The sequence below is a fragment of the Sitophilus oryzae genome, unplaced genomic scaffold, assembly GCF_002938485.1.
Source record: "Sitophilus oryzae breed Bouriz unplaced genomic scaffold, Soryzae_2.0 scaffold_1536_pilon_pilon, whole genome shotgun sequence".
In the NCBI taxonomy this organism is placed as follows: Eukaryota; Metazoa; Arthropoda; class Insecta; order Coleoptera; family Curculionidae; genus Sitophilus; species Sitophilus oryzae.
The window spans coordinates 368,336-396,146 of NW_022146210.1; the positions used below are offsets into that span (position 1 = coordinate 368,336).

A 27,811-nucleotide genomic window follows, 5' to 3' on the forward strand; every position below is an offset into this window, starting at 1 on the left:
CAGTAAAATTGGACTAATGAGAGCAGTTTCGCAAAATCGCAATTCGCGATTCGCGTCTATATGAAACAAGCTTAACACATTAGTTCTTATTACGTAATTATAAAAATTATTTGTTTCCTACATATTTAAATGAACACTTGATAATATGTATTGTTAAACCACAGTAAATAATTTTGCAGCCCAATAAATTATTTATTACGTTGCATTGAGAAAATGCTTCATGACAATAACTATTTTAAAGTACTAAACAACAAGTGATTAAAAATGTTTATTAAAAAAACTTACAATACAAATATTTATGCTATAGCTAAAGCATCGTTTTGCAATTCGTGACTTAACTGTGTCTGAAGATTAGATAATTTTTCTTTTAACATAGCTACTCCCATAATAACTATATTTTCTGGGCGAAGTTGACCAGCAGCTTCAACATTATAAAAAAATTTGTTAGGCTTTAATTCCCAGTTAAAAGGTGCTTCATCTAAAATATGAAATTACATCAGTATTACATTAGAGACACACACTGATTAAAAGAGTTCTTCTGTAGGATTCACAGGTAGAACATCCTGATCAATTACTATACCGCATGCCAAGTCGAGAAAAAAATGGCGTCCAGTTAGTTTGGAAATGACGATCGATGACATTCCCGATTAGTGATGTGTCGGTATTTGAGTAACGCGATTTTGGAGCGGTATTTTTTTGTAAGGTCGTGTCGCGCTCCACAACGAATCAGGAACCTGTTACTGAATAACGACGATCATAATAAGGACAAAACTATAAATTATTTATAATCGCTCTAGGATTTAGCTCGAACCGCAGTAACCGCATAGCGGTTACAGGGCTACTGGTGCCTTTGCATCTTCTCTCAAGAGAAAGAGAACGACTCTTTCTCAAGGGTGAAGTACAAACCAGGGCAAGCAGAGAGATGGAGAGAAACCGCACAGTGCAGCAGTGGCAGGCAGAATGGGAAGTATCACAAAAAGGAAGATGGACATATAAGCTCATCCCAAATATAAATATGTGGATTAAAAGAAAGCATGGAGAGGTAAACTTCTATCTTACTCAAATATTGAGTGGCCACGGAAATTTTGGGAGTTACCTGTGTAAAATTGGAAAGGGGGAAGTCGCGGAATGCCGATACTGTGCTGAACCCAATGATACTCCAGAACACACAATGTTTGCTTGTCCAAGATGGGAACAGGAAAGATGTGAGGCATGCATGACGATTGGTGGCAACATCTCCGCAGATACCTTCTTAAAATCGGTAACAGAAAGAAGAGAAAACTTTGAAGCCATCTCAAAACTGGCCCAAAATATACTAGAGGCAAAATACAGCGAAGAACAGGGGTAATGACAAAAAAGGACAGTCCGGCGCTACTTGAGGAGATGCGTCCAGCGGGTCCAGGTAGACGTGGCAGGAGCAAGGGGTGACGTTTAGTGGGTAGTGTCCTCCAGACAGCTTAAGGAGAGATTGAGTCCCACACTCCGTACGTAAAGGTATTTTACACCTCCAAAAAAAAAAAAAAAAAATTAACCGCATAGCGCCGTGTTTCGCTTCAGCTGTCGCCTTCCTTGGGTCGCGATTTCATCGGTCGCGAACAGTAAGTAATTGGAACTGGTACGTAGCGTCGAGCAATCCCGACAGCTTCGTCTGTCGCGAAGATGTAACTGGTAACGGCCTATACCGCGACGTAGTTCGCTCCAGTGTCAGCGGTCGCGCGACTGCTGGAGCGTAGGGTCGAGTTTTCGTTGGTTGCGAACAATAGTAACTGGGACTGAAACTGGTAAGTACGTAGCGGTCGTGCTTTGATCGGTCGCTTTTGGCGTTGATGCTCCGGTTACAGTCGTGACGATACTTACGAGATCGCAATTTTTTTTGATTGATAATAAATACATGTTAGGTACATTAGATAGTTACAAATAAACACTTGTACAAAAATAAGAAAAACCAAAGAAGAAATATAACCGAAAAAAAAAGGAAATTTGTAAACCTACTTTCAGTTGATTAAGAATATAATCCCTATTAGAGTTATAAAGTCTGCAGAAAAAGAGAACATATGGCGTAGGTATTTCGAATAATGATTCAAAGTAATGTTACTTTTTATTGTTTAAGCTAAACTATTTCTAAAGTAAACAGATTTTAAGAAAAAATATAGAAGAATATCTTACGAATGTATGTATTTTAATTTAAATTCTAACGGTTATAACGTGTATCAGAAGAATATTAATCTAAGAAAAGATGGCGAATAAAAAGTATTGAATACCAATAAATTATATTATTTTATATTTTTAATTTAATAGTGGTATTTTGAAAATTAAAAGCTATAACTAAATTCTTCTAGCCATCTGCATGTTGTTTATTATTTGCGAATTGGGGGGGGGTTTATGAATTGTTATTGTTTATGAATTTGCACGGATATAAAGATAATGGCAGGGAGAGGAGTAGGTAAGTATAGTATTTCCGAAGTCAATTGGAAGTACTGAGACTCTTAATTCCCTTGTCCCCACGATGCCGACAAAGACATTACCAAAATTAAGAGTCCCAATCTATTCCAACTCAGTTCAGATAAACTATACAGTGACCAGAAATATCGCATAGGCAGGAACAGCGATACTTTGGTTACAGAATCGCGGTATTTCTCTGGAACGGTCGCTATGGTAACGCGACTAATGTGGAACTGGTATTCCCATCACTATTCCCGATACAATTTTAGATATAAAATGACAGCGACCTTCATTTCCAAGCCAGCTCTAACGCCGTTTGTTCAATCATATTGTATTTTAATCGTTCCTCATCGTCATTATCTATCACCTCCAAACAAACTTACATTGATCATCATCAAGTTCACTATATTCACTTTTGGGCCATTCGTCTGGTTTTGGATATAGTGTATGCCTCATAGCATTATCGGGATCATATTCAAACGCCACTCCGCATGTTGGATTCCATTTCGCATGTTCCTTGCCAAAACCCTTCTTTGCATAAGCTTTCACTTTCAATTCCTGTCCCTTACGCAATTTTATAATTAATATTTCGTCAGTCTCTCCGTATTCTGAAGATTCATCATCTCGATGTTTAGATGTTGCAGGAATAACTCTTGGATCACTAGACTTCAGATCTGCCGTTGTAACGTGTCTAGTTTGATCATCAGTACATTTTACATCTAAGGTAAATTCGACACTGCACTCTTGACAAAAATCTGTACAAATGCAGTCCTGGAATATAAAATCTTAATTTACGTAAAAGCTACAGATTAGATTTAATCACTAGCAAATCCATTTAGGTAGTATCGAATATCAGAGAGAGAGAGAGAGAGAGAGAGAGAGAGAGAGAGAGGTGTGCATTGTGTTGTTGTTTTCTTTCTTGTTTTTTTTTAATAATTATAGTTTTTGTGTTATAGATTTATAGCGTACGTTTTTTTCAGTAAATTTTTATTCAGGACAAATGTTATATATATTACTATTATTATATGTTATATATGTATATTTTTTTTATTATTAAGCGTTTTATATTATGTAAGTACTATTGTTCTTTAGGCTCAAGCTAACTTCAACTTTAACAATGTTCCATGCCTATTAGCACAGAATATCTAGCTACGCAACAGAAAAATACTCGAAATGAAAGAGCTAAAATTGCACAAATAGAATACTAGATAGCGCGACAATGTCATAATCAGAATATAATTAGAAATTTTGAACTTTCGGTTTTGGATCGACGGCTCGTCGACGGCCTTATAGCTCGGCTAAATATGCACAGTTGCCAGATTCAAAAAGACTTGAATTGGCATCCCATTCTTTTTATTATGTATAATGCAGTATGTGTGTCTTTCTATTCATCTTTTCTTGTCAGATACACTTATATTAATTATTCCTTTGGCTATTAAAATAGTTTTAAGTATATTATTACAAAACATATACATTTTTTATATACACTACCTTATAATGTTAACTAAGAAAATACCTTTAATTACCTTTAAAATTAATAATAGACAGGGCGATTGATAGTGATATTTATTAATGCTGGAACGTTAGTAATGAAACATAAGTTTAATAATAATGGAAATAATTTATTAAAATGCAGTACAAAAAATGTTAACTGACTAAAAAATACTATAATAACAAATTTCTTCCGTTTGCCACGTTATTTATATAGACCTAGGTAGATTTTAAAAAGTGACACAGGTACAATTAATAATATATTAGTTCGGCATAAAAGTTGCTGTCACGACATCGAACAATAAAATAAAATAAATTAAAATTCGTAAAATAAATTAAAATTATTAATTAAACAAATCTTTATAAAGAAACGCAAGTATACCAAATTTGGGACCAATCGAACTCCAGGAAATAATATCATAATAGTGTACTATATTATGGTACCACTCGATATGCTTTAAGGTACCATAATATTGCAATGTCACCGAAGATCCGTAGTATACCAAATTTAAGAACAATCGAACGCCATGACATGGTATCGTAATATGGTACTATATTAAGGTACCACTTTATATATATCATAGTTCAATCATATTACAATGTAACCGAAGATACGTAGTATACCAAGTTTGAGCCCAATCGAACGCCAGGAAATGGTATCGTAATATGGTACTATATTAAGGTACCACTTTATATGCATCATAGTACCATCATATTACAATGTCACCGAAAATACGTAGTATCCCAAGTTTAAGCCCAATCGAACGCCATGTACCTAATATAGTACTATATTATGGTACCAGTTGATATGCTTCATGGTACCATAATAATGCAATGTCATCAAAAATACGCAAGTATATATCAAATATGAGCTCAATCGAACGCCAGGAAATGGTATTGAAATATGGTACTATATTAAGGTACCACTTTATATGCATCATAGTACCATCATATTACAATGTAACCGAAGATACGTAGTATAACAAGTTTAAGCCCAATCGAACGCCAGGAAATGGCATCGTAATATGGTACTATATTATGGTACCTCGTATTATGCTCCATGGTACCATAATATTACAATATCACCGAAAATACGTAGTATACCAAGTTTAAGCCCTATTGCCGCCATGTACCTAATATTGCTATGTCATCAAATATGGTACTATAGAAGGTACCACTTTATATGCTCCATGGTACCATGATATTACAATGTCACTGAAGATATAGTATACCAAGTTTAAGCCCAATCGAACGCCATGTATCGTAATATAGTACTATATTATGGTATCACTTGATATGCTTCTGAAAAAAACGGCGTCCAGTTGGCTGAAAAAGGACGATCGATGACATTTCCCATATAAATTTACATATAAAATGACAGCGATATTCATTTCATAGCTATCGCTAAAGCCGTTTTTTTCCCGATTATACGATATGAACTTGGTATGAACGCAATTGAACGTCAGGAAGTGGTATCATAATAGTAGAACAATACTTATTATATTATCGCCGAATTACAATGAAAATTCAGGATTCAATTATACAATCAAACGTCAGGAAGTGATTGTAATTTAGCTCATAAGATTTAATTCCAACTAACATGGCAAACTGAAAAAAACAGCTCTGATCTACTTTAATATGTTTAAATGATGTAGCAAATTTGAAGGTAGGCTTTATCAGGAAGTATTACGATATGAATTACACAATGGCAACACTGCACAAAATTCTTTTAAATTTTGTTTGTAGAAAACTGTTTTCTTTTAAATTTATTGCCCTCTATTATGTAGTAGCGAAACTACCACATCAAAATATCTGATGTGGAGACAGGCTTTTAAAGCCTGTCTCCTTTTGCTACCTACAATTTTATACATGTAACGAGGCTTCTGTTGCGTAGCTAGATATTCTGTGCTATTAGGCTTTGTAACAATTAATATGTTATGGTTTGGATCAAATAAATATATATATATATATATCTATCTATCTATCTAATTATCTGACTCTTATGAATAGCTTTGGTTTTGCTAGTTTATTTAATGGTGTGACAAGAAAAATTGAAAAAACAGCAACCTGTAGGGGAAAGTGGGGGAATGCCGCGCAGGGGGTAATATCGCGCAGTGGCTTTCTGACAACAAAACAAATAAATTATGAAAGCTAATGGTCCTGACATCTAGTGGCCGAATGGTTAACTACAGTAACGGACGAAATAATTCACTGAATGCATACATGTGGCGTCAGTTGAGTTTTGTTTACAAAGAGTGTGGAGGTTATAATATTGTGCTCTCTTTTGTGAAGCAAGGTATGTCGTATTTTATTAGTTGAATGTTCTATATTTGCTTTTTGAAAGTTCTATGATGTTTATAGATAATTTAAACCCTTACATTGATCAAATTAGCCGTTTTTTTTTTTTTCAGTTGACAAATCTCTTATGCAAAACACCTCGGGGTAAAATCGCGCAAGTGCGCGGTATTGCCCCACTTTGTGCGCAGTTTTACCCCACATTGATTTGAACAGTAATATATCTAATCCAGTACTTCTTTCTTTTATAGATGCCACGGACCTATAAAAGATTAACAAGCAGAAAATCTTGGAGCTCAGATGCATTAAAAGAGCATTGCAGGCGATTAAAGAAGGTTCTTCTATCCGAAAGGCGGGACGAGACTTTGGTATTCCCGAGTCTACACTACGAGATAAATTGAAAATGTGGAGCCATCAACCAGCGATGTACCTTTAGGTAGAAAAGCAACATTCACCCCTCAACAAGAACAGGAACTTGTAAAACATGTAATAAAGTTGGCTAAACTGTTCTATGGAGTTACTCCAATGGGTCTTAGAAAAATAGCCTATGATTATGCAACAAAGAATGGCATAAAACACTTTTTTAACATTGATAAGCAGCTTGCTGGTAAAGATTGGCTATATCTTTTTTTGAAAAGAAACCCTCAAGTAAGTCTCCGACAGCCCGAAGGCACAAGCCTCAACCGGATAAGTTCATTTAATGCCAATGAAGTAGAACTTTTTTTTTCTAATTTAGAGGCACTCTACTCTAAATTCCATTTTGCTCCATCTAGAATTTACAATTGTGACGAAACGGGAATTAGTAATGTACCCAACAAGTGTGGAAAAATATATGCAGCTCGAGGTACAAAACAAGTCGGAATTGCAACGTCTGCTGAAAGGGGAAAAAATGTTACGGTTATGTGTAGCATGAATGCTGCAGGTGGCTACATACCTCCATTCTTCATTTTCCCACGCAAGCGAATGAGTGCTACTCTCGAAACTGGAGGCCCCTTAGGCGCTGTATACCAGTGTTCCGACAACGGATGGATGAACAAGGATTTGTTTACAGACTGGCTGAAACATTTCAATAAACATGCAAAACCTTCAATAGATGACCCTGTTTTACTTGTTTGTGACAATCATGGGAGTCACATTTCCTTAGAAATGTATAAATTTTGCAAAATCCACCACATTCACGTTGTTTCGCTTCCACCTCACACATCCCACAAGATGCAACCCTTGGATGTGACATTTTACGGTCCTTTGAAAAATGCATATTATCGTGAATGTGAACTCCATTTGAAAATAACAGCCCATGAAAAGATAAACATGCATGACCTAGCCGGTTTATTTAACAAAGCTTATGTCAAGGTCGCAACAATGGAGAAAGCCGTAACTGGATTTCAATCTGCCGGAATATTTCCTCTCAATAGAGACAAATGTACAGCTGATGATTTTGCTCCTGCTGAAGAGTTTAAAACTGCAAATGTCGATTACGGATTGGAGATTAATAACCAAGGGGAACCAGTAGCAAGCACATCAACATCAGCAGTACCGACAATATCAGCAAGAGCAGATCCAGTAGCCCCAAGTACATCAACACATAACAGCTTCGAAACACCGAACCCGTTAGATATAAATTCCTCACTTGTGAGCGTAGAAGATGTAGCCCCAATTCCAAAAAAAGGCATTCGAAAAATTATTAATAGAGGAACCAAGAAACAGCACTCACAAATTTTAACCAGCACCCCTTTGAAGAATCAACTGCTCGAAGAAAAAGGAAAAAAAGAGAGTAAGGCCCTAAAGGCAGCTGCAGCAAAATCTGAGGTCAAGACAAAGAAAATTGCGAAAAAAGTTAAACGTAGGAAGGTTGAAAGTGAAACAGACACCGACGAATCAGATATCGATATGACAGAAATCGTTGATAATGATGTGCATCTTGAAGACATTATCAATGCTGAAAATGAATGTTTCTATTGTGGAGAATTCGGTCGTGACGAGGAAATGTGGTATCGATGTGTAATGTGTGGAAGATGGGCACACGAAGAGTGCAGCGGCTGGGATTCGCCGGAAAATTATACCTGTGACTTGTGCAGGGGACGTAACACGAGAGAAAAAGGAAAACGAATTCTACAGTTTTAATTTGTATAATTTTGGATTAATTCAAAAAGAAAAGGATTTTTTTAATTATAGAGAAAATAAAAATTAGTTTTTGACCATTGGGTTTTATTCAATTACTTTTCTACTATTTTTGGAATGGTTTCCCAGCTTTGAACTACACTAATTAATAGGCGCGATATTACCCCAGAATTTGCGCATTATTACCCCACGGGATGGGTAATATCGCGCGTTTGCATTATTTTTAAAATAACAAAAATTCTTAACAAACTTTAAAATAAAAATAAAATAGAATATTGCTAAGTATTCCGTAATAACTGCATAACTTAGTATATCAGTTTCAGTTTTTTTAAATTAGTTTTAACTACGATTAATAAATTATATGCCTTAGGTGCGCAGTATTCCCCCACTTTCCCCTATCTACCGTTTCTTTATAAAGTGGAATGAAAACTATAATAAATTAACTTGTGTTATTCTAAAGCGAGACCTCACCGATCATTGTCTCGTCTTACTTAATTTAAAACTCAAAATCAAGTCTAGTGTACCACAAACAAACAAATTTCAAAATAAAATTTATTATACTGCCCCATCTAAGCTCATACCTAGATCGGGATGGGATAACGTTCTTGGTCAGAACAATGCCGAAACCTACACTTCCCAATTTGTGGCCTGCTCAAGTTGCACTACAGAAAATAAAATTTGTAATAAGAAAATAGGGCTGAAACCATGGATCACTGATAGTCTTGTAAAAGCCATTCCACTCAAAAGAGATCAGCTGAAAAAACAATGTGCCCAATATCCTGGTAAGTAATATGAAAATTTAAACAATTATAAACGCTACCGCAGTATATTATCAAACATAATTAAGAAAACAAGATGTCAATTTTGTTTTCCAACAAGACCAAATTAAACAATAGAAATAAAGAGACTACCAGAGATCCTGGCTTAATAGCAGCTGAGTTTAGTACATATTTTAGTAATATATGTCCAGAACTAGCTAAAAAATAAAGCATCCACTCAAAAACTTTCAAGGACAATGTAGCACCAACTTAGAGTCACATCATCTTACCCCAATCACAGCTGATTAGCTGACTGAAAAATGTCAAGAGTGGTGAGTAAGTTGTATAAGCAGTATAAGCTTGGCTTTAGCGGTCCAGGCATATTGGAAACTTATTCAAGAAATGGAAAGCACTGTACTAAAGTGAACAGCAGAACAAATCATGAACACATATTAAAAGTTGGAGTTGCACAGGGCTCAGTACTTGACCCTCTACAGTACCTATATATGTGCATAGTTTAGGATCTGCAAATCTCAGTGTGAGTTACTTTGTTTGCTGATGAGACATTTCACTCATGTGAAAATGAAGAAACAAAAACAAAGGAACATTAACAGGGACCTGGACGTGTATTTTTTATAGCTATGCAGTAATAAACTTACCACAAATAGAAAAACAATATACATGATATTAAAAATATAACATGATTATATAGATGTTTAAAAAACCAAAGGATCAGCTTAAACCAACAATTATGCTCAACAATGGAATACTGAAAGAAATAGCAGAATACACGGTTTGACATGGAACTTACACATAGACAGAATCATTAAAAAATGTCCGCAATTATCGGAAATCGTCAGTAAGAGCGATTTATCAAGCACTAACAAAAGTACTAAATTCATTGAATGAAACAAAGCTAACTGTAGCAATGTGTATTGATCTATCAAAGGTATTCGATTGTGTAAACCATAAAATACTATGCCGGGTTCTGGATAGGTATGGCATCCGGGGTATACCGTTGGAGCTAATAAAATCTTATTTAGTTAATAGAACCCAGCAGGTTTTTGAATATGACAGTCAGGGTAGTTATAGTGTTGAATAAAACCAAAGTAATAAAAGGCATCCCTCAGGGTTCAATCTTGGGGCCATTATTGTATACAATTGATACAAACGCGAGCTACTTAATATAACGAGAGAACATACAACTCTCTATGCCGATAACACTACGCTGATCTTTGATGCAGAGAATGCAGAATTAATGAGAGTTAAAATTAAAAGAACTTGTGATATAGGTGGAATATTTTTCGTCAATTGGTTTAACGATGAATACATCTAAAACGCAGTGTGTAGCTTTTGGTAACAGAGCAGAGAATGCGTTTACACTTCAATATAAAAATAATGAAATTAATACAACTAAGAACGTTTCTCTGCTTGGTGTTGTCATTGACAGCAAATTGGATTGGAAAGCGCATATGTTGATGGTGTTGCAAAGGGGGTATCAAGACACGGCTTTGCTTTGAGGATTGTCTCGGAGAATGTAGGCGAAGAAGCTGCATTGACAGCTTATTATGCTTTTGTGCAATCTAAAATGAGATATGGCTTGGTAATTTGGGGAAATTGTACTGATACAGGTAGAATCTTTCTGCTACAAAAAAGATGCATTCGAAATATATTTAGGATGAGCCGTTTAGAAAGCTGCAGGAGTGTTTTTGTAGAGAAGGGTATATTGACGCTGACAGGCATGTATGTTTACGATGCCTATATGTTTGTGATCGGTAATAGAGATCTCTTTGCAGGCTTTGTTAGTGATCACAAGTATGATACCAGAAATAGATATAATCTTATACCTGGAAAATGCAATTTTACTTATATATGTTACGGTTAAGGTCCGATGTCCGGTTAATGTCGACATTACATCTCGAGAATAACACACAACAAAACAACCAAAAATATAACCTAACCCAAACATTAACACGTTAATGTCGACATTAACCGGACATCGGACTTTAACCGTAACATATACAAAAGAATGCTGAGTATTCAATTATAAAAATATTTAATAGTTTCCCCGAAGAGTTGCAGGCCATGTCTCGTGGAAAGATAAGAACTATACTAAAAGATTATTTAACGAAAAAGGCATGCTATAGTTTGGCCGATTTTTTTTCCGATTTGCATATCTCACTTTTTAGTGAGCATGTTTATTGTTTGTTATAATTGTAATGTAGTGTGGACTTTTGAGTTAGTTGCTACTACTGTAGTATAATATAAACTATAAACAGGGGGGTTGTTCACCACATACGACACGGAGTATTGTAGCTAAACGATGAGATTTTTACAAATTGTAAGTTTGGGGTTCGTTGAAGGACTATTAGAGCTACAATTTAAAAATATTTTTACAAGATACAGAGTGTCCCAAATAAATAAAAAATATCAAAGTTGTATTTTTTAAATGGAACACTGTATATTATTACATTTTTAGTTTCTACGATTAAAATAAAGGTAAATTTGATTATGGTTTATTATACTTAAACCTTACCGTTTTTGAAATATTTTCAATTTTATGAAATTCCAGTAAAAATTTTAAAACTTCATTTCTCCAAGGGTATCAATGTTTTTAATACTAAATATGTAATGAATTTATTTTAAATAATTATTAGCTTCAAACGGCAATAACTTCTTTAACTTAAATGGAATGCCCTGTATATTTTAGGAGAATCAGATGCACAATTAAATTGTCTATCAAATTGTATTATACCATTTTTTACCTATCCCTTCAAGATTTCGTAGAAAATGCATTTTCTTATAATTTAGACCTCATTTATCAATATATCCATGGAATACTGACATTTTAGATTGTTTTTAAAGCAACAAATGTACAAAATGTACAGACTAGTAATATTATCGTTTTTAGCAAAACGATAATATTACTAGCCCATTTGTATGCAAAAAGAAAACTATTTAAATCTTTATAAAAGAGTATACCATTAATTAAATATAACACCATTATTTCCGCCCATATACTAATTAATTACATACTTAATTGTGTTCGTTATTAAATTATTATAAATAAATGTGGATTTGAGTCAGAAATCAATATAATAATAAGTTATCAAATTAAAGTCTCTGTAGTTATAAATAAGCATTTATTAAAAAATGAAATATCATTTTTAAGGTGTTACTTTTTATCACACTGTCTAATGCCCATACAAAATTCAGTTTTTTAGTATTTGGAGCAATTATTATTAATCAAAGCAAACAGTCAGTTAATGTTGTTTGAATACTGGAATCATATTAATTGGTCCTCTTTAACAAATATTTAAACAGTTTTTTTATTTTTTAAAGAAATAAACGAATTATATCGACAATATTAGTATCTGTACTCTTTAAAAATTTGGTACATCTTTAAAAATAATCTAAAATGTCAATAGTCCATGGGTATATTGATAAATAAGTTCTAAATTACAAGAAAATGCATTTTCTACGGAAACTTAAAGAGATAGGTAAAAAATGGTATAATATTATTTGATAGACAATTAAATTGTGCATCTGATTCTCGTAAAATATACAGGGCGTTCCATTTAAATTAAACAAGTTATTGCCATTTGAAGCTAATAATTATTTAAAATAAATTTTTAGACACTCTGTATAAGGTAGTATTATTTTTATTATTGCAACACAATAACTGATCAATAAATAAACTTCAGTAATTATTTAGCATTAAAAACTTTGATACCTTTGAAGAAATGAAGCCTTAAAATTTTTACTGCAATTTCACAAAATTGAAAATATTTCAAAAACGGTAAGGTTTAAGTATCATAAACCTTAATCAAATTTACCTTTATTTTAATCGTGGAAACTAAAAATGTAATAATATACAGGGTGTTCCATTTAAAAAAATACAACTTTGATATTTTTTATTTATTTGGGACACTCTGTATCTTGTAAAAATATTTTTAAATTGTAGCTCTAATAGTCCTTCAACGAACCCCAAACTTACAATTTGTAAAAATCTCATCGTTTAGCTACAATACTCCGTGTCGTATGTGGTGAACAACCCTGTATATATAGTACGGTTTGAAAGACTATTTATTTAAACTGAACAATAATTTTCGAAACATACATTTTATACTTTTTTGTTGTTGAGTGTTATTCTAGTGTTTTCCTTATTTAAGTATATTTATGTGTGTTTTATATGAAGTCTCAAGTTTTTTTGCTATTTTCACAATGTTTCATGCCTGCGAGCTCTTGTAACTTTTGTAAATCGGAACAAATAAATCAATATCTATCTATCTATCTATTGGGGTGATTAAAAGATTAATTAAATAAAAGACACACAATATTTGCTTTATAACGTTGTTTTGTATGGAGAAATGCGAGTGAATAACTTTTGAAAGAAATGCAGGGGCTACAAAACAAAGCAATAAAAGTCATAGATACAGACTGAGTGAAAAAATATATACAGGGTGCTACAAATTCGAGGTACGAGCATTGAAATTCCTGTAACTGTAATAGATACGAACATGGTTAAATTGGAGCAAAGTTGCGCTTTTGCGGGATGTTCACCAAGATGTCATTAAAAAAGTGTCACTTAAAAATTTCAAGGATTTTGTTGACAAGTTGCAAGTGACGACGAGCCGACTGAAAATCAAGAAATGAAATTTAAAGTTAATTGTTTTTTTGGAATGCTAGACATTACTCATTCAACAAGAAGATACGCGCGCCATACTTAAATCAGTCCTTTATGATTATCGCATGTGCGCATGCCGAGACATCCTAACCTATAACAAGTAATCAACATTTAGGTTTGTTTGTTTCGATTTTTGCCGGTTTTCTTAAAAAAAAACAACGCTATATTGTACAAAAAGCCAAAACAGCTTCATCGACAAAGCAAAACAAAAAAAGCACAAAAACAAATATACAAATAATACAAAAAATGTCATACAATACAAATCAATTCAAAAAAAAAATTACGTCATAAAATTACAAATAAAACATATATGGACATTGCAGAACACAGGCGTATCTAGAAAATTTTACAAAAGGAAAACTGTAAATGGATAAAATCCTGTTATAATAACATAAAATCAAGAGTTATAAAATATTAAATACCCTTTAACCAGTGTGTGAGATGATCAAAATATTAAAATTAAAATTCTAAATTGTTCATGATTAAACATCAACAAAAAAGTCGTTTACCGCATATAGGGCTCTCTCCAGTAAGTATGATTTCAGAGCTTTGCGAAATGCGGGAAAGAATGAAAGTGACTTGATATTCGAAGGCAAATGATTGTACATTTTCTTGGCATTGTACAGTATTGAGCCCTTAACTAGTTCTGAGCTCGGGGTTGGCAGATAAATATCGTGCTCCGCATTCCTAAGTGGATAGTTGTGAGGAGGCCTTTCCGGAATAGAGAATATGTGCTTGCGGATTAAGCAAACGGATTCAAAAATGAATAAGGAAGAGTCAGTATTTTGAAATTTTTAAAGAAATTCTGGCAGTGAGTTCTACTGTTTAGTCCCAATAAGTATCGAACTGCTCTCTTTTGAAGTTTGAAAATACGATCAAATTTTGTCGCGCAGCAAGTACCCCATAATGGAAGGGCATAACGAAGATGCGACTCAAAAAGGGCATAATAGACCATTCTAGAGGTTGATGAGTTAAGTTCCTTAGACACTGATCTTAGCGCAAAACAGGCAGAGCTTAGTTTCTTTGATAAGGCTTCGATGTGCAAGTCCCATTTTAAAGAGTTGTCCACAACAAGTCCTAAGAATCTCACAGAGTCCACGACGTCAATAGTGGTGTTATTAAGTACAAAAGGTTGTATAGTACTTTTATATGACAAAACTTTAGTTTTTGAAAGGTTGAGGCATAGGAGATTAGAATCGCACCAATATTTAATGGTGCGTAAGTCACTGGATATAGTATCATATAGTGCCGTAACATCTGGGCCGCTCCAAGTGAAACTAGTATCGTCCGCAAAGAGGCAGATTTTACCGCTAATGTCTAGATTTGCAATGTCGTTGATAAACACCAGAAATAAAATAGGGCCAAGTACTGAACCCTGAGGGACACCACATTCTATAGGCTTACAAGAAGACATAGACGTATCAATCCTCATAAGCTGCCTTCTGTTGCCAAGATACGACTTAAGCCATTCGAGCGGCACTCCCCTGAATCCATAGTTTTGCAATTTGTTAATTAAGATATTATGATTTACACAGTCGAAAGCATTAGAGTAATCACAGAAAATTGTATCTGTAGAGTGATGGTTATTCAGGCTAGAGTACACATTATTAAAAAGGTCGAACATAGCATCATTTGTGCAACTGTTACTTAGAAATCCAAATTGATGGGTAGAAAGTACTTTATATTTAAGGAGAAAAGATAGAAGCCTTTTTTTAACCAATCTTTCAATGATCTTAGATAATGTGGGCAGGAGATCAATTGGGGTTTTGTTGAAGTTGAAGTGATAATTTGTGTGTTTTCTGAGCTTGATTATTTATTTGGGTTCCCTTTCATTAGATATTGTTCCACAAATGACTCAGTGCAATGAGTGTAAACTGAACTTTTCCAACGAATCTAACTTGAAAGTTCATGTGAAAAGAATACATCCAGGTAAATGATTTATTCAAAATTGACTGTTTTTTTTATTTAAGATATCTACCTACCCACAATACCTAACTCTCCTATCTAACCAATTAATTGATAGCTGTAGAACACGTTAAAAAATACAAAAAACTGGTAAAGTGGCAAAATGTAAAATACTACAAACAAGTTTACAATACATTGGATAAATAGGTAGAATAGGTAGGCTTGAATGTTGAAGATTTCGATGCATATTGCATTGGCAAATTTATTATACCTATCGTTTATAGATAAATTAGACCAACTTTGCCCGAGAAAAAGGAAGCCTTTTGGGTCAGGAGCTGTTGAATGCTAAGAGAGAGAGTGTGGTAATAAATTTACCAGGCATGCTAATTTGAGGTCCCATATTAAACAGAAACATTCAGGTGAGTTTGTTTGTGATTTGTTACATACCTTTTTTTGTCTTTTAAATACCTAAGTACTTTACTTGAAACTTGAAAGATTCACAAAGATTTTTGTTAAGTAAATTTTTTCGTGATAATGTTCTCATCGAGGTTTTCACAAAATAATGCTATGATGATAAGATTTAAAAATTTCAGAGAAATGTGAAGAATTACTGGCCCTTAAATACTAAAGAGTTTATATTATGTTATATCAGTTCCATTCGTTAAGACATTAAAAAAACCCTAAAGAATCTCATAAAATTAAGACAATAATACAAATCAAATGTCTTCTTTGCAATTATGTGGGAGGATCTAGAGATATCTTAGAATCTTAGCTGCACACTACAACAATGTAATAATCTCAAAATTGAAAATGGGACCCACGAATTTGATTCATTTGAAGCATTCCAGGTAAGCATCATAGTAAATGTTTATAAAAGAATAAACTAGTCAATATGATTGACGGATAGATTCCATAAAATACATTTACACTGACTAATACTTAACATAATATAATTAAACCATTTTTTCATTGAAAAATGATTTTAATTGCAGTAGGGTGATGCCTAGGTGATGCTTATTTCTCATGTTAGCTAGTTTATTATTATAAATTAATAATTGGCAATCAAAAATAGAAAGCGAAACTTTCTCAAGTTTTATACATAAAAGAACCAACAGATAAAGAACCAACAGATGAAGAAGCTGCTGTAAAGATAGAATATTATTGTCACCGATCAGGATATTTTACAGCCAATCTAAAGACGCAGGGATCAAATAAGATTAATGGATATTGTCCGGCTAACCTTAAAGTGGTACTAAAAAACAAAAGATATTTTGCTAATTACTTCAAAACACATGTGGGTCACAAGCTGGAAGAAGATTTAGGCCATATCTTTTTAACAAAAACAGAGCGTGACCAGAATGCTACAAACATTGCTTCAAAAGTACCCTTCCAAATAATTTTGAATGAAATTAGAGATTCAATCTCCACATGCCAACTTCAAAGAATTGACCTTTGAACTAAAAAAGACCTCTACAACATAGAAAAATCTTATAACCTTAATGCACCTTCGGTAAAACATGAAAATGATATGCCATTAGCATTGAAGCCTGGATGAATGAAATGCAATTAAATAACTGTGTTCTATTTTATAAATCCCAAGATAGTGTTATAGAGAACTATCTGAACTTAAAAAGGAAGACTTTTTGTTAATGATAATGACTGATGGTCAGAAAGAACTGCTTGAAAATTTTGGAAATGATTGATGGGACACACGGATTAAATGAATATGGATTTGAGTTACATACTCTTCTTATATTAGACGATATACGTGAGGGACACCCATGTGCATTTTTTATATCCAATCGCTCAGATGCTGCCGTAATAAAAATTTTCATAAAAAATTTATTGAAGAAAAGATAGGATACAAAATAAAACCAAATGTATTCATGTCGGACATGGCTGAGGCTTATTACAATGCTTGGTTGGATGTGATGTATCCACCTAAGTTTAGGTAGGTATATTTAGCGATGGGAACTATCGAATGAATTAGACTATCGAATGGTTAATGAATGAATGATTTCAACTATCGAATGGTTTTATTCGAATAAAATCATTCATTCATTTGTATACTAAAGCATATGTGACAACCTCGCCGTGCGACTAAATGGTTATCGTTGAGCCACGACTATGGAATGCTTTTGATAAATGAAATTTAGTATTCGTTTGATTTTTGTATGCGTCGGTGCATTATTAGTTCTTCCAAATTTTTATAACTTCGCCGTATAAATACTGTGCTATTTTTGCGTTTATTAAAATAGTTAAAATACTAAAATAGTAGTTATTTTTTAATTTTATTTATTGACGATTATATGCATGTGCAGGTGGTCAAAATTTTTCCGAAAATTTGTGTGGTTTTCCGTAGTCCGATCTTTCAATTATTTAATTTTATATGGTATATGGTCTATTTTTTAATGGGAAATTTTAAGAAGTAGCAATTTTTAAGAGAGATGAGATGAACAATTAATTTAAAAAATACATATTTGTATTTTAGATGTTTTAATAATATGAATTAGTTGAACTTAATAATCATATTTAAGTAATGTGGTTGTATAATCATATTTAAGTAAATGGTTATCGAACTCAAACTATGGGGTGAGAAAATTAAATTGAAAGTTTTACACGTGCCAATTTAAAAAAAAAGTTAACGATGTTTATATTTTGTTTATGCTAATTCTCTTAAGGTGCGTATTCATTATCCGCACGAACGAACGAACGAACGAACGAACGAATGAAAGTGCGGTATATTTAGACGGGGACCGAACGCATGCGGCCGTTCGTTCGGTCGTGCGCTCGACCATCCGCTTCGAGTCCGTACATCAAAGGCGTTCGCCTGCGTGCGCTTTCAGATTTAAGGTGCGTATTCATTATCCGAACGAACGAACGAACGAACGAACGAATGAAAGTGCGGTATATTTAGACGGGGACCGAACGCATGCGGCCGTTCGTTCGTTCGTGCGCTCGACCATCCGCTTCGAGTCGGTACATCAAAGGCGTTTAGACGTCATGGGACAAAGAATACAAGGTATGATCGATAGCGGCTCCAATTTCGTTCAGTTCGCGCATACCACCTGTGACGTCACAGGCAGTTCCAAAAATATATTTAAAAATAATATTTATCTATTAACATGGATTTGGACGATAATAGGTAAAAATACTAAATTTATTTCTATATTCGGTATAAAATTGTTTATTAGGTTTTTAGTTTGCGATGTTTATGGTAAATAATTTTCATTTTTATTGCCTCTGAATTCACATGAGGACAGAGATGAGGATATCTATGGAAAAGTAACCACAAGAGGAATTGTTACATCATTATAAAATGTTGGGAAGTTTATTGTTTCCCATCGAAAAGTAGAAAATGCCAATGCAGATGAACGTATTGTAATTGTGATAGAAGTAATTCCAAGGGTGAAGTTTATTATAATTAGTGGAAGTAATACCAAGGGTGAAGTTTATTATAATTAGTGACCTGTGCTTCTTTTTATATGTAGATGTTTCTGGTTTTGAGAATAAAACGGTTGAACCACACCCAAAATTTAAAGGAAGTATTTGCATACCCAGAATATGCCCATCAAGGGTTATATAGCTCAAATTTCCTTTAATGGTAGGCAATTATTCAATGCAAATTAACTTTTTAAGCGACTGAAATATTAAATAGTTTACAATATGGTATATCACTAAAAATATATTACTTTTTAGGTACAATTAGGGCCTGATACATTTCAAAAAGTAGAATATTATTTTATATTAAATGAGGTATTGTACTAACAATCAATTTATATTAATAACGGAGATTAAAAAATAACAGAATAAACAGTTCTTTTTCTTATACTACAAAAATAAACTATAGAATACAACAGTATTTAAAAAAAAAATAAAAAGTGATGTTCCGGCCGAGATTCGAACTCCGGTCTGTCGCTTCCTAGCCCGACTCCTTATGCACTGCTCCATAGTAACTTGCTTAGATATAATTCAATGACGGTATATAAACAAAAAAAAACAGGTTTATAACAATATCTTGACGATTTGAACTGGCGCGCGAATGAAGAAATGCGTGCGGTCTTCTCGTGCGGTTCTATCGTGCGGTCCCCGTCCATACCACTAGCGAACATTCGTTCGTTCGTGCGGATAATGAATACGCACCTTTACATGTAGTTTTTTGCGAAGAAAAAATATTTCATTTATTTTTTAAAGTAAATGCCAGTAAAAGTAAATATAATTTTTAAATAGTAATATAAAGCACCTAATATAAATAATTTTGATTTCTAATTTTTTATTTATATTTTCCTTCCATTACACTGCATGCTTAGAAAATTAATAAATGTTTATATTTCATGATTTTAAAATTTGTTGTTAATATAACAAATTAGTTCTGTAACTATTATTATTTAATAAACCAACGTTGCCAAAAAATTTAGAGACTATATTATTTTTAAATAGGATCTAATATAAATAATTTTGACATCTAATTTGTTGTTTATATTTTGCTACTACTTAAAAGAAAATATTTATATTAAATGATTTTAAATTTTGTTGTTAATAGGTATAACAAATTATTACTGTTATTATTATTTATTAAACCAGTCTTTGCTAAAAAACATTAAAAATAATTTTCCTACATCCAAAATAACAAGTATTATTGCAGTGTAACAACAGAATATTAATAAAAATGCAGAATATATAGTATGTCTATATATTCCCTAATTAACTAAAGCCAAACAATAATATTCTTTGCTAATATCAACTAATAACAAAATATGGCAACAGCGCCTTTCATAATGTATTTTCTGTGTAAATACTAGCACCTCAATAAAAAAAATAATGTGTCCTTATCTATATCTGACTCCGCAAAAAATCAAAGATGCCGGCTTCTTTCATAGCATTGCCACCGACCGCTATCGGGTTTCTCGGAAAGAAACCTACGTCGCCGGGCGACAACTAAAATTCATTTAATATTTTATTATAATCGATCCTGACGAATGAATGAATTTCATAAATGAATGAATTTTATAAATGAATGGTTTTTACTGCCGAATTACTAGAATACAATATTTCAAGGCAGATGACGGATCTATTCGATAATTTTTATTCGAATAGTTTTCAACGAATGTTTTCTTACTAACTATCGAATTATTCGAATGAATTGCAACTATCGAATGTTTCGATAGTATTCATTCGATAGTTCCCACTACTAGGTATATTTTAACAATTATTATGACAATATTACCATGCATGCCGTAAAATGTATTGGCTCTCAGGAAAACATCCTTATACTTTTTTTATTTGCAGATTGTTTTGCTCTTGGCATGTCGATCGGGCATGGAGAAAAAACCTAGATAAAATTGGCTAAACAGAAAAGAAGGTAGGTTAATCAATCAATATTTCTGTTATATTTTGTATTAATACTGAATTATTCTTTGTAGGCTCAGGTTTATAAAATTTTAAAATTACTTATGCAAGAAAGAGACATCAATGCATTTTTCAAGCTACATGAGCGATTTTTATTATTTTTGAAACAAAATGTGGAGACAAGGGAGTTTGCTCATTATTTTGAAGAACATTATTCTTCACAACCGAGTTTTGGGCATATTGTTTTAGACTAAATAGTGGTCTAAATACTAATATGCATATCGAGCGTATGCATCGGACTATTAAACATATTTACCTATATGGTAGATTTGTGAAGGGTTGTTATTTAACTATCTGTTATTTTATAACAATTATTTATAAATAACATAACGCAACCGTTACTACTTCTAAAAAATAACAGATATAAAATAACGACACGTAGAGATCGGCCGCTCGTGAAACGAAAAATGAAGTCGGCGCTCTGCATCACCACGAAATTCTATGCTGTTCGAAGCAATTCCAAAAAACAACTAGTATGAATGGAAAACATGTTATTTCGTCAACCATCGATACAGGCGGCGAGACAACGGACAACGGAGTGGGGAAAGCGCTACGACGAACGTAGCTGCTTCGGTCGATACCGTCGATGGTCGTATTTACAACAGCTTAAAAATAATAGGATATAAAAGAAGCAGGTTTTTTGAAACAGTTGAGGGCATAACGCCTGGCGGTGGAGATAACAGGAGTGGGAAAGGAACGCTGCTGCATCGGTCGATTGTCGATGGAGGCTCGCAACGGGTTGGAGAAGCAGTCATTTTAGATATGTTGTTTTTCAACCTGTTACAAGTATAACAGGGCGGCGGACGAGATAATAGGTGTGGGAAAGGAACGCTGCTGCATCGGTCGATTGTCGATGGAGGTTCGAAACAGGTTGGGGAATAACGCATCAGTTGTTTTAGATACATTCTGTTTCAACCTGTTACGAGCATAACGGACGGAGGTCGAGATATTATGGCGCTGTATGTTCAGTACTTACTTATTACGTTTCAATATTTAGGTATTTATTTATTCTGAAAAATTTTCAAAATAATACTACTTTAAGATTTTTTTAAAAATGTATACAGGGTGTTTTGAAAAAATCTGGTCATTGATTAATCACGATCCTGCTTAAAGCCCTTGACGTAAAAAGCTGATTTTTGGAAAACGGATTGACTTTAGTGTGTAGAGGTTCAATAAGAAGGGATTTTTTCGAAACTCGAATTCTAAGGGGGTGAAACTACTCTGAAATATTAGAATATTTTTTATTTAAAAACCGGTGAGTTTTTCGGAAAACTCTTAAAACACGTATATTTTATTATGTTGTTTTACATATTTTAAGATTTTTTAAAAATATATACAGAGTGTTTCATAAAATATGACCATTGAGTAATCACTATTCTGCTTAAACTGCTGGACGTTTAAAGCTGATTTTTTGCAAACGGATTGACTGTGGGGTTGAGGTTCGATAAGGAGGGGTTTCTCGAATCTCAAATTCCAACAGAGTGAAAACGCCCCTCAAATATTACAATATTTGTTATTTAAAAAACGGTTAGTCTTTTGGGAAAACGCCTGGACACGCATAATTTATTTTGTTTTTTTTTACATATTTTGAAATTTTTTAAAAAATCATACAGGGTGTTCCAAAAAGTTGAGTAATTGATTAACCACGATTCTGCTTAAACTGCTCGACGTTAGAAAGCTTATTTTTGGCAAATGTGAGAAAATTTTATCCAGTTTGTATGTTAATGGAAATTCTTGTTTTGCTTTATCATCACCATTAGAAATTATTAATTCGACGCGAATGAAGTCGCGGGTACACGCTAGTTTAAGTGTAAAATTAATTCGAACTCTAGTGTGTAGTTGGTTTACTTATGAAGAATGTACTACACATTTTCTTATATTGCTAGTTTTTGACCGCAAATGGTAAAATCATAACTAAGAGCTTCTCGCCCGTCTAGTGAGATGCACCCTGTACACTGCTACGCAATTCAGGATCTACGCGGATCGAGGAGCAGGGCGTAGGTAGATCGCAATGTGTAGGTATAGACGAGTGGCGGAATTTTGGCTTTTTTATATCGCAATTTGTAAACAGCGCTTATTTGTAAACAACCACCGTTTTTAGAGAGGTATTTTAGATAACAATCGATATTTAGAAATGTTTTGACACCCTGGAAATACTACCACCGAGCACGTCATTGTTGCAACTTGCAATTGCGTTAATACGCCTGGCGGTGACCGTCTCATACTCTTTCAGATATTTAGCAGTAAAATAAAGAAACCTGTTATTTTTAAGCTGTTTTTTATAAATAACTATAACAGTTTCAACTGTTATCTAAAAATAACATTTTTGCCCATCACTAGTGAAGAGACTAGACAAGGCTATTGACGGAATCATGAAGTTCGTTAGAGACAAGATTTTTGAAAGAGTAATTATACTGCACAAAGGCAAAGTCTCTACTAAGTTGAGTGACTTGAGACAAAGACACAAGGTTAGCCAAACTATCAGTATGGATAAGGTTATCTATGAAAATTTAACCTGGACTGTGGCATCATCGTCAACCAATGAGCTATATGCAGTTGAAGAAGTGAAGCTGGATTGCACATGTAAATTGATTTGTGACGAGTGCAATGCTTGTATACGTCGGTTCAGCTGCACTTGTCTTGATAACTCTATAAAATGGAACATGTGCAAACACATTCATTTGGTTTGTACTTATATGAAACAAGTTCTACCCAAAGCTGTTGACGATACTGATGAAATATCATTTATAGGTAAGTTCTTATAATTATCATGTTCTTAAACTATAAAAATTCATTTCGGTGATGTTTGTCGTGAAATACCCATTCAGTTTATTATTTATATGTGTATAAAATTGTCTTATTCATTAAAAAAGTATATATCGATTCAAAAACAAAACCTTTACAAAACAAAATCCCACTATAAAACGTCAAACTATCATTGCTGCATGTGCGCACAAGGTAATAATTATAAAGGACAGAAATTAGTACGGCGCGCGTATCTTCTTGTCTCTTTCATCCGTACGTGAAAGATTTGAACAGTGTCATTCTGACGTTTTTAAGTTTTTGTGGAATGTTGAGGATTTCGGAAAATATTCTGACCAAGATCAGTTTAATTTTTGTAAAAAGCTGGAAGAAACTTTAAGTGACAAAGATCGAAATGAGAAAGATATAGATGGAACAGAACTTTTACACGAACTACAATTTCTTAAAAATAGCAACAAAGACGCGATGTCTGTCGTAGAGATACTTAATTACATCACAATAAATAACCTAAGGGCACACACATAGTGAGGCATCTCGATGCGATCAGAAATTTTATTTCACGTCGCTGTCATGTTGATCGCATAGAATAATATTGAAATCGTGGTTTTGTTATAATATATAAGTATTTTAGTTTTTTGCTAGTGCAGTTATTGAGACAAAAAGAGATAAAACACTCAGGTACCAGGTTTGTGTGATGTAACGCTGTTTCGGGTAGTAAAAAATAAATGAAACAGAATTCGAACTAGGCGTCAGCGTCGTGCTGTGTTGTGACAATGTCAAATGTTAATAAAATTGCCGAAAAAATGTTAACGCATAAAGGAGAGCCCAATTAGGGCGTTGTTGGGTGCAATTACATTCAATAACACAACTTTCCCGGATATTCAACTCTCCTGAAACAAATTTTTTTAGCTTCATAGTTTCTCACACCGATTTGATCGAAAGCAAAAATGGTTTCAAGCAGTTCGACGAAACAAGTGAGTAAACAAAGTGCTCGTTACATAATCAAAAAATTAAAAAGACATATACTATGAGAGGATAAAATATAATTTGCAATATTAATGGTATACTTCTTTTTAATCAAATAGTGATTAAAGTACTTGCTATAAATAAATAAAGTCCATAAACTAATTTCGATTTTGAAAATAGCTACTGTCGCTAGAAACTTGCCATGACGACATCAGCCCTCTTTGTTGCCATTTTATTGAAAAATTGCTCTTTATTCAAAATCTGAGCTAGATAGGTATAGGACACCCTAATATATGTAGTTTGAAAGAGCATTTAAATCTGTTTCGATCTATTTTAAAAAATAGGTTGTCGTATTTGAAATAACAAAGTTTTTATGTAAAATAAATATTTAAAATAAATCATCAATTTTTGGTACCCCTGTATAAATTTAAGGCAGCAATACAATTTTTCAGTAAAGTTTATTTCTCTATCTTTAAACTCAGCACAAGAATTAATTCTAAAAAGTAATGTACAGGGTGTTGATAATCTATTCCATTGTAGCATGCATATTTAAATATCTTTAAATATCTCAAAAACCAAAGCTTGTAAACATATTCATATATAATAACCCTTATAATACATGCCTTATTTTGTGTCCAAGGATCCAAATAAAAAATAAAATATCGGGTGTTCCATAAGAAAAAATATAATTTTGCTGTAAATCTTAGTTCTGACATACCCTGTACATTTAAAAATAATTTTAAATTATGCACATGGTCTTCCCACATACGCCCATAAAATATTTTGTTTCTACATATTTCCGTTTTCGTATAATCAACCGACGCGAATGAGTTGCGCCACCCCGTATATAGGTGTTCCATTTAAAAAAATATTCGCGATCCACTCACACTTTTTTGAGCCACCCTTTAGAAGTTCAAATATTTTCCTCAAATACATCCTAATACATACTTTATGTCTGGACTACAAAATTCATAAGTTTTTTATTATTAGAACTACAGATGCCCGACGTACTATTGCCGGACCCTGTAGAATCAAGGTTATTACATTCTTGGTGATAAATTAAATATTAGTATTGTGAACATTTTATTCCGCCCGACTCTAGTTCGACATATGCTCAACGAATTGTGATCCTAAACCGACTAATCAAATGTAAAGTTTCAGGCATCCGCGTCCGCTTCTCGCAAAAAACAAAAATTTTGTTTTTTAGGAAGCATCGCGCTGAACATCTAGGTGCGAGGCGAGGTGCGAGGCTCTAGTATGTTTTGACGCATAAATTTGAACATGTTTGATTCAGCATCGCCGCATGGCGAGGTGAATGGCGCGCATCGCATCGAGATGAAATGCCCCGCACTATGTTTGTACGATAGTCGCGATGCATCCTATTCGCCGTTTTAAAACAGTGCGCGTAGGATGCATCGCGGCTAGCATCCTGGCGAGCAGCGCGGCTAGCATCCTGGCGAGCAGCGCGGCTAGCATCCTGGCGAGCAGCGCGGCCACCATCTTGGCGAGCATCGCATCGAGATGCCTCACTATGTTTGTGCCCTAACTCACTCATTTCCAAACATTATGATTGCATTGTGCATATTATTATCAATCCCAGTTTCTGTAGCTATACAGGGTTGTTCACCACATACGACACGGAGTATTGTAGCTAAACGATTAGATTTTTACAAATTGTAAGTTTTGTGTTCGTTGAAGGACTATTAGAGCTACAATTTAAAAATAATTTTACAAGATACAGAGTGTCCCAAATAAATAAAAAATATCAAAGTTGTATTTTTTTAAATGGAACACCGTATATTATTACATTTTAGTTTCTACGATTAAAATAAAGGTAAATTTGATTAAGATTTATTATACTTAAACCTTACCGTTTTTGAAATATTTTCAATTTTGTGAAATTGCAGTAAAAACTTTAAGGCTTCATTTCTCCAAGGGTATCAAAGTTTTTAATACTAAATATTTACTGAAGTTTATTTATTGATCAGTTATTGTGTTGCAATAATAAAAATTATACTACCTTATACAGAGTGTCTAAAATTACATTTTAAATAATTACTAGATTTAAACGGCAATAACTTGTTTAATTTAAATGGAACACCCTGTATATTTTATGACAATCAGATGCACAATTTAATTGTCTATCAAACTGTATTATACCATTTTTTACCTATCTCTTCAAGTTTCCGTAGAAAATGCATTTTCTTGTAATTAAAAACTCATTTATCAATATACACATGGAATACTGACATTTTAGATTATTTTTAAAAATGTGGCAACTTTTTAAAGAGAACAGATACCAATATTGTCGATCTACTTTGTTTATTTCATTAAAAAAATATAAAAAGCTGTTTAAATATTTGTTAAAGAATGATTAATATGATTCTAGTATTCGAACTACATTAATTGACTGTTGCGTTGATTTGTAATAATTGCTGAAATAGTAAAAAAACTAAATTTTGTATGTGTATTAGGCAATGTGGTAAAAAGTAACACCTTAAAAATGATATTTCATTTTTTGACAAAAGCTTATATTTATAACAACAGAGACATTCATTTTCATAACTTATTATTATATTGATTTCTGATTCAAATCCACATCTATTGAGAATAATTTATTAACGAACAATTAAGTATGTAATTAATTAGTATTTGTGCGGAAATAATGGTGGTATATTTAATTATAGTGGTATACTCTTTTATAAAGATTTAAATAGTTCTCTTCTTGCATACAAATGGCCTAGTAATATTATCATTTTGCTAAAAACGATAATATTACTAGCCTGTACATTTTGTACATTTGTCGCTTTAAAAACAATCTAAAAGGTCAATATTCCATGGGTATATTGATAAATGAGGTCTAAATTATAAGAAAATGCATTTTCTACGAAAACTTGAAGGGATAGGTAAAAAATTGTATAATACAATTTGATAGACAATTTAATTGTGCATCTGATTCTCCTAAAATATACAG

The 27,811-nt window shown here is 33.2% G+C and overlaps 1 protein-coding gene across 1 annotated transcript in view; it reads right to left on the bottom strand.

Annotated features, from left to right (window-relative positions):
- Nucleotides 1-253: 253 nt before the first annotated feature.
- The window catches only part of LOC115878889 (DNA-directed RNA polymerase II subunit RPB3), a 30,257-nt gene continuing 2,699 nt past the window's right edge, over nt 254-27,811 (bottom strand). The window contains exons 3-4 of the mRNA XM_030895497.1: nt 2,826-3,213; nt 254-478 (exon numbers count right to left, since the gene is read on the bottom strand). Of these exons, the coding sequence (XP_030751357.1) occupies nt 297-478; nt 2,826-3,213 (570 nt within the window). The 3' untranslated portion in view covers nt 254-296. The remainder of the gene's footprint in view (nt 479-2,825; nt 3,214-27,811) is intronic.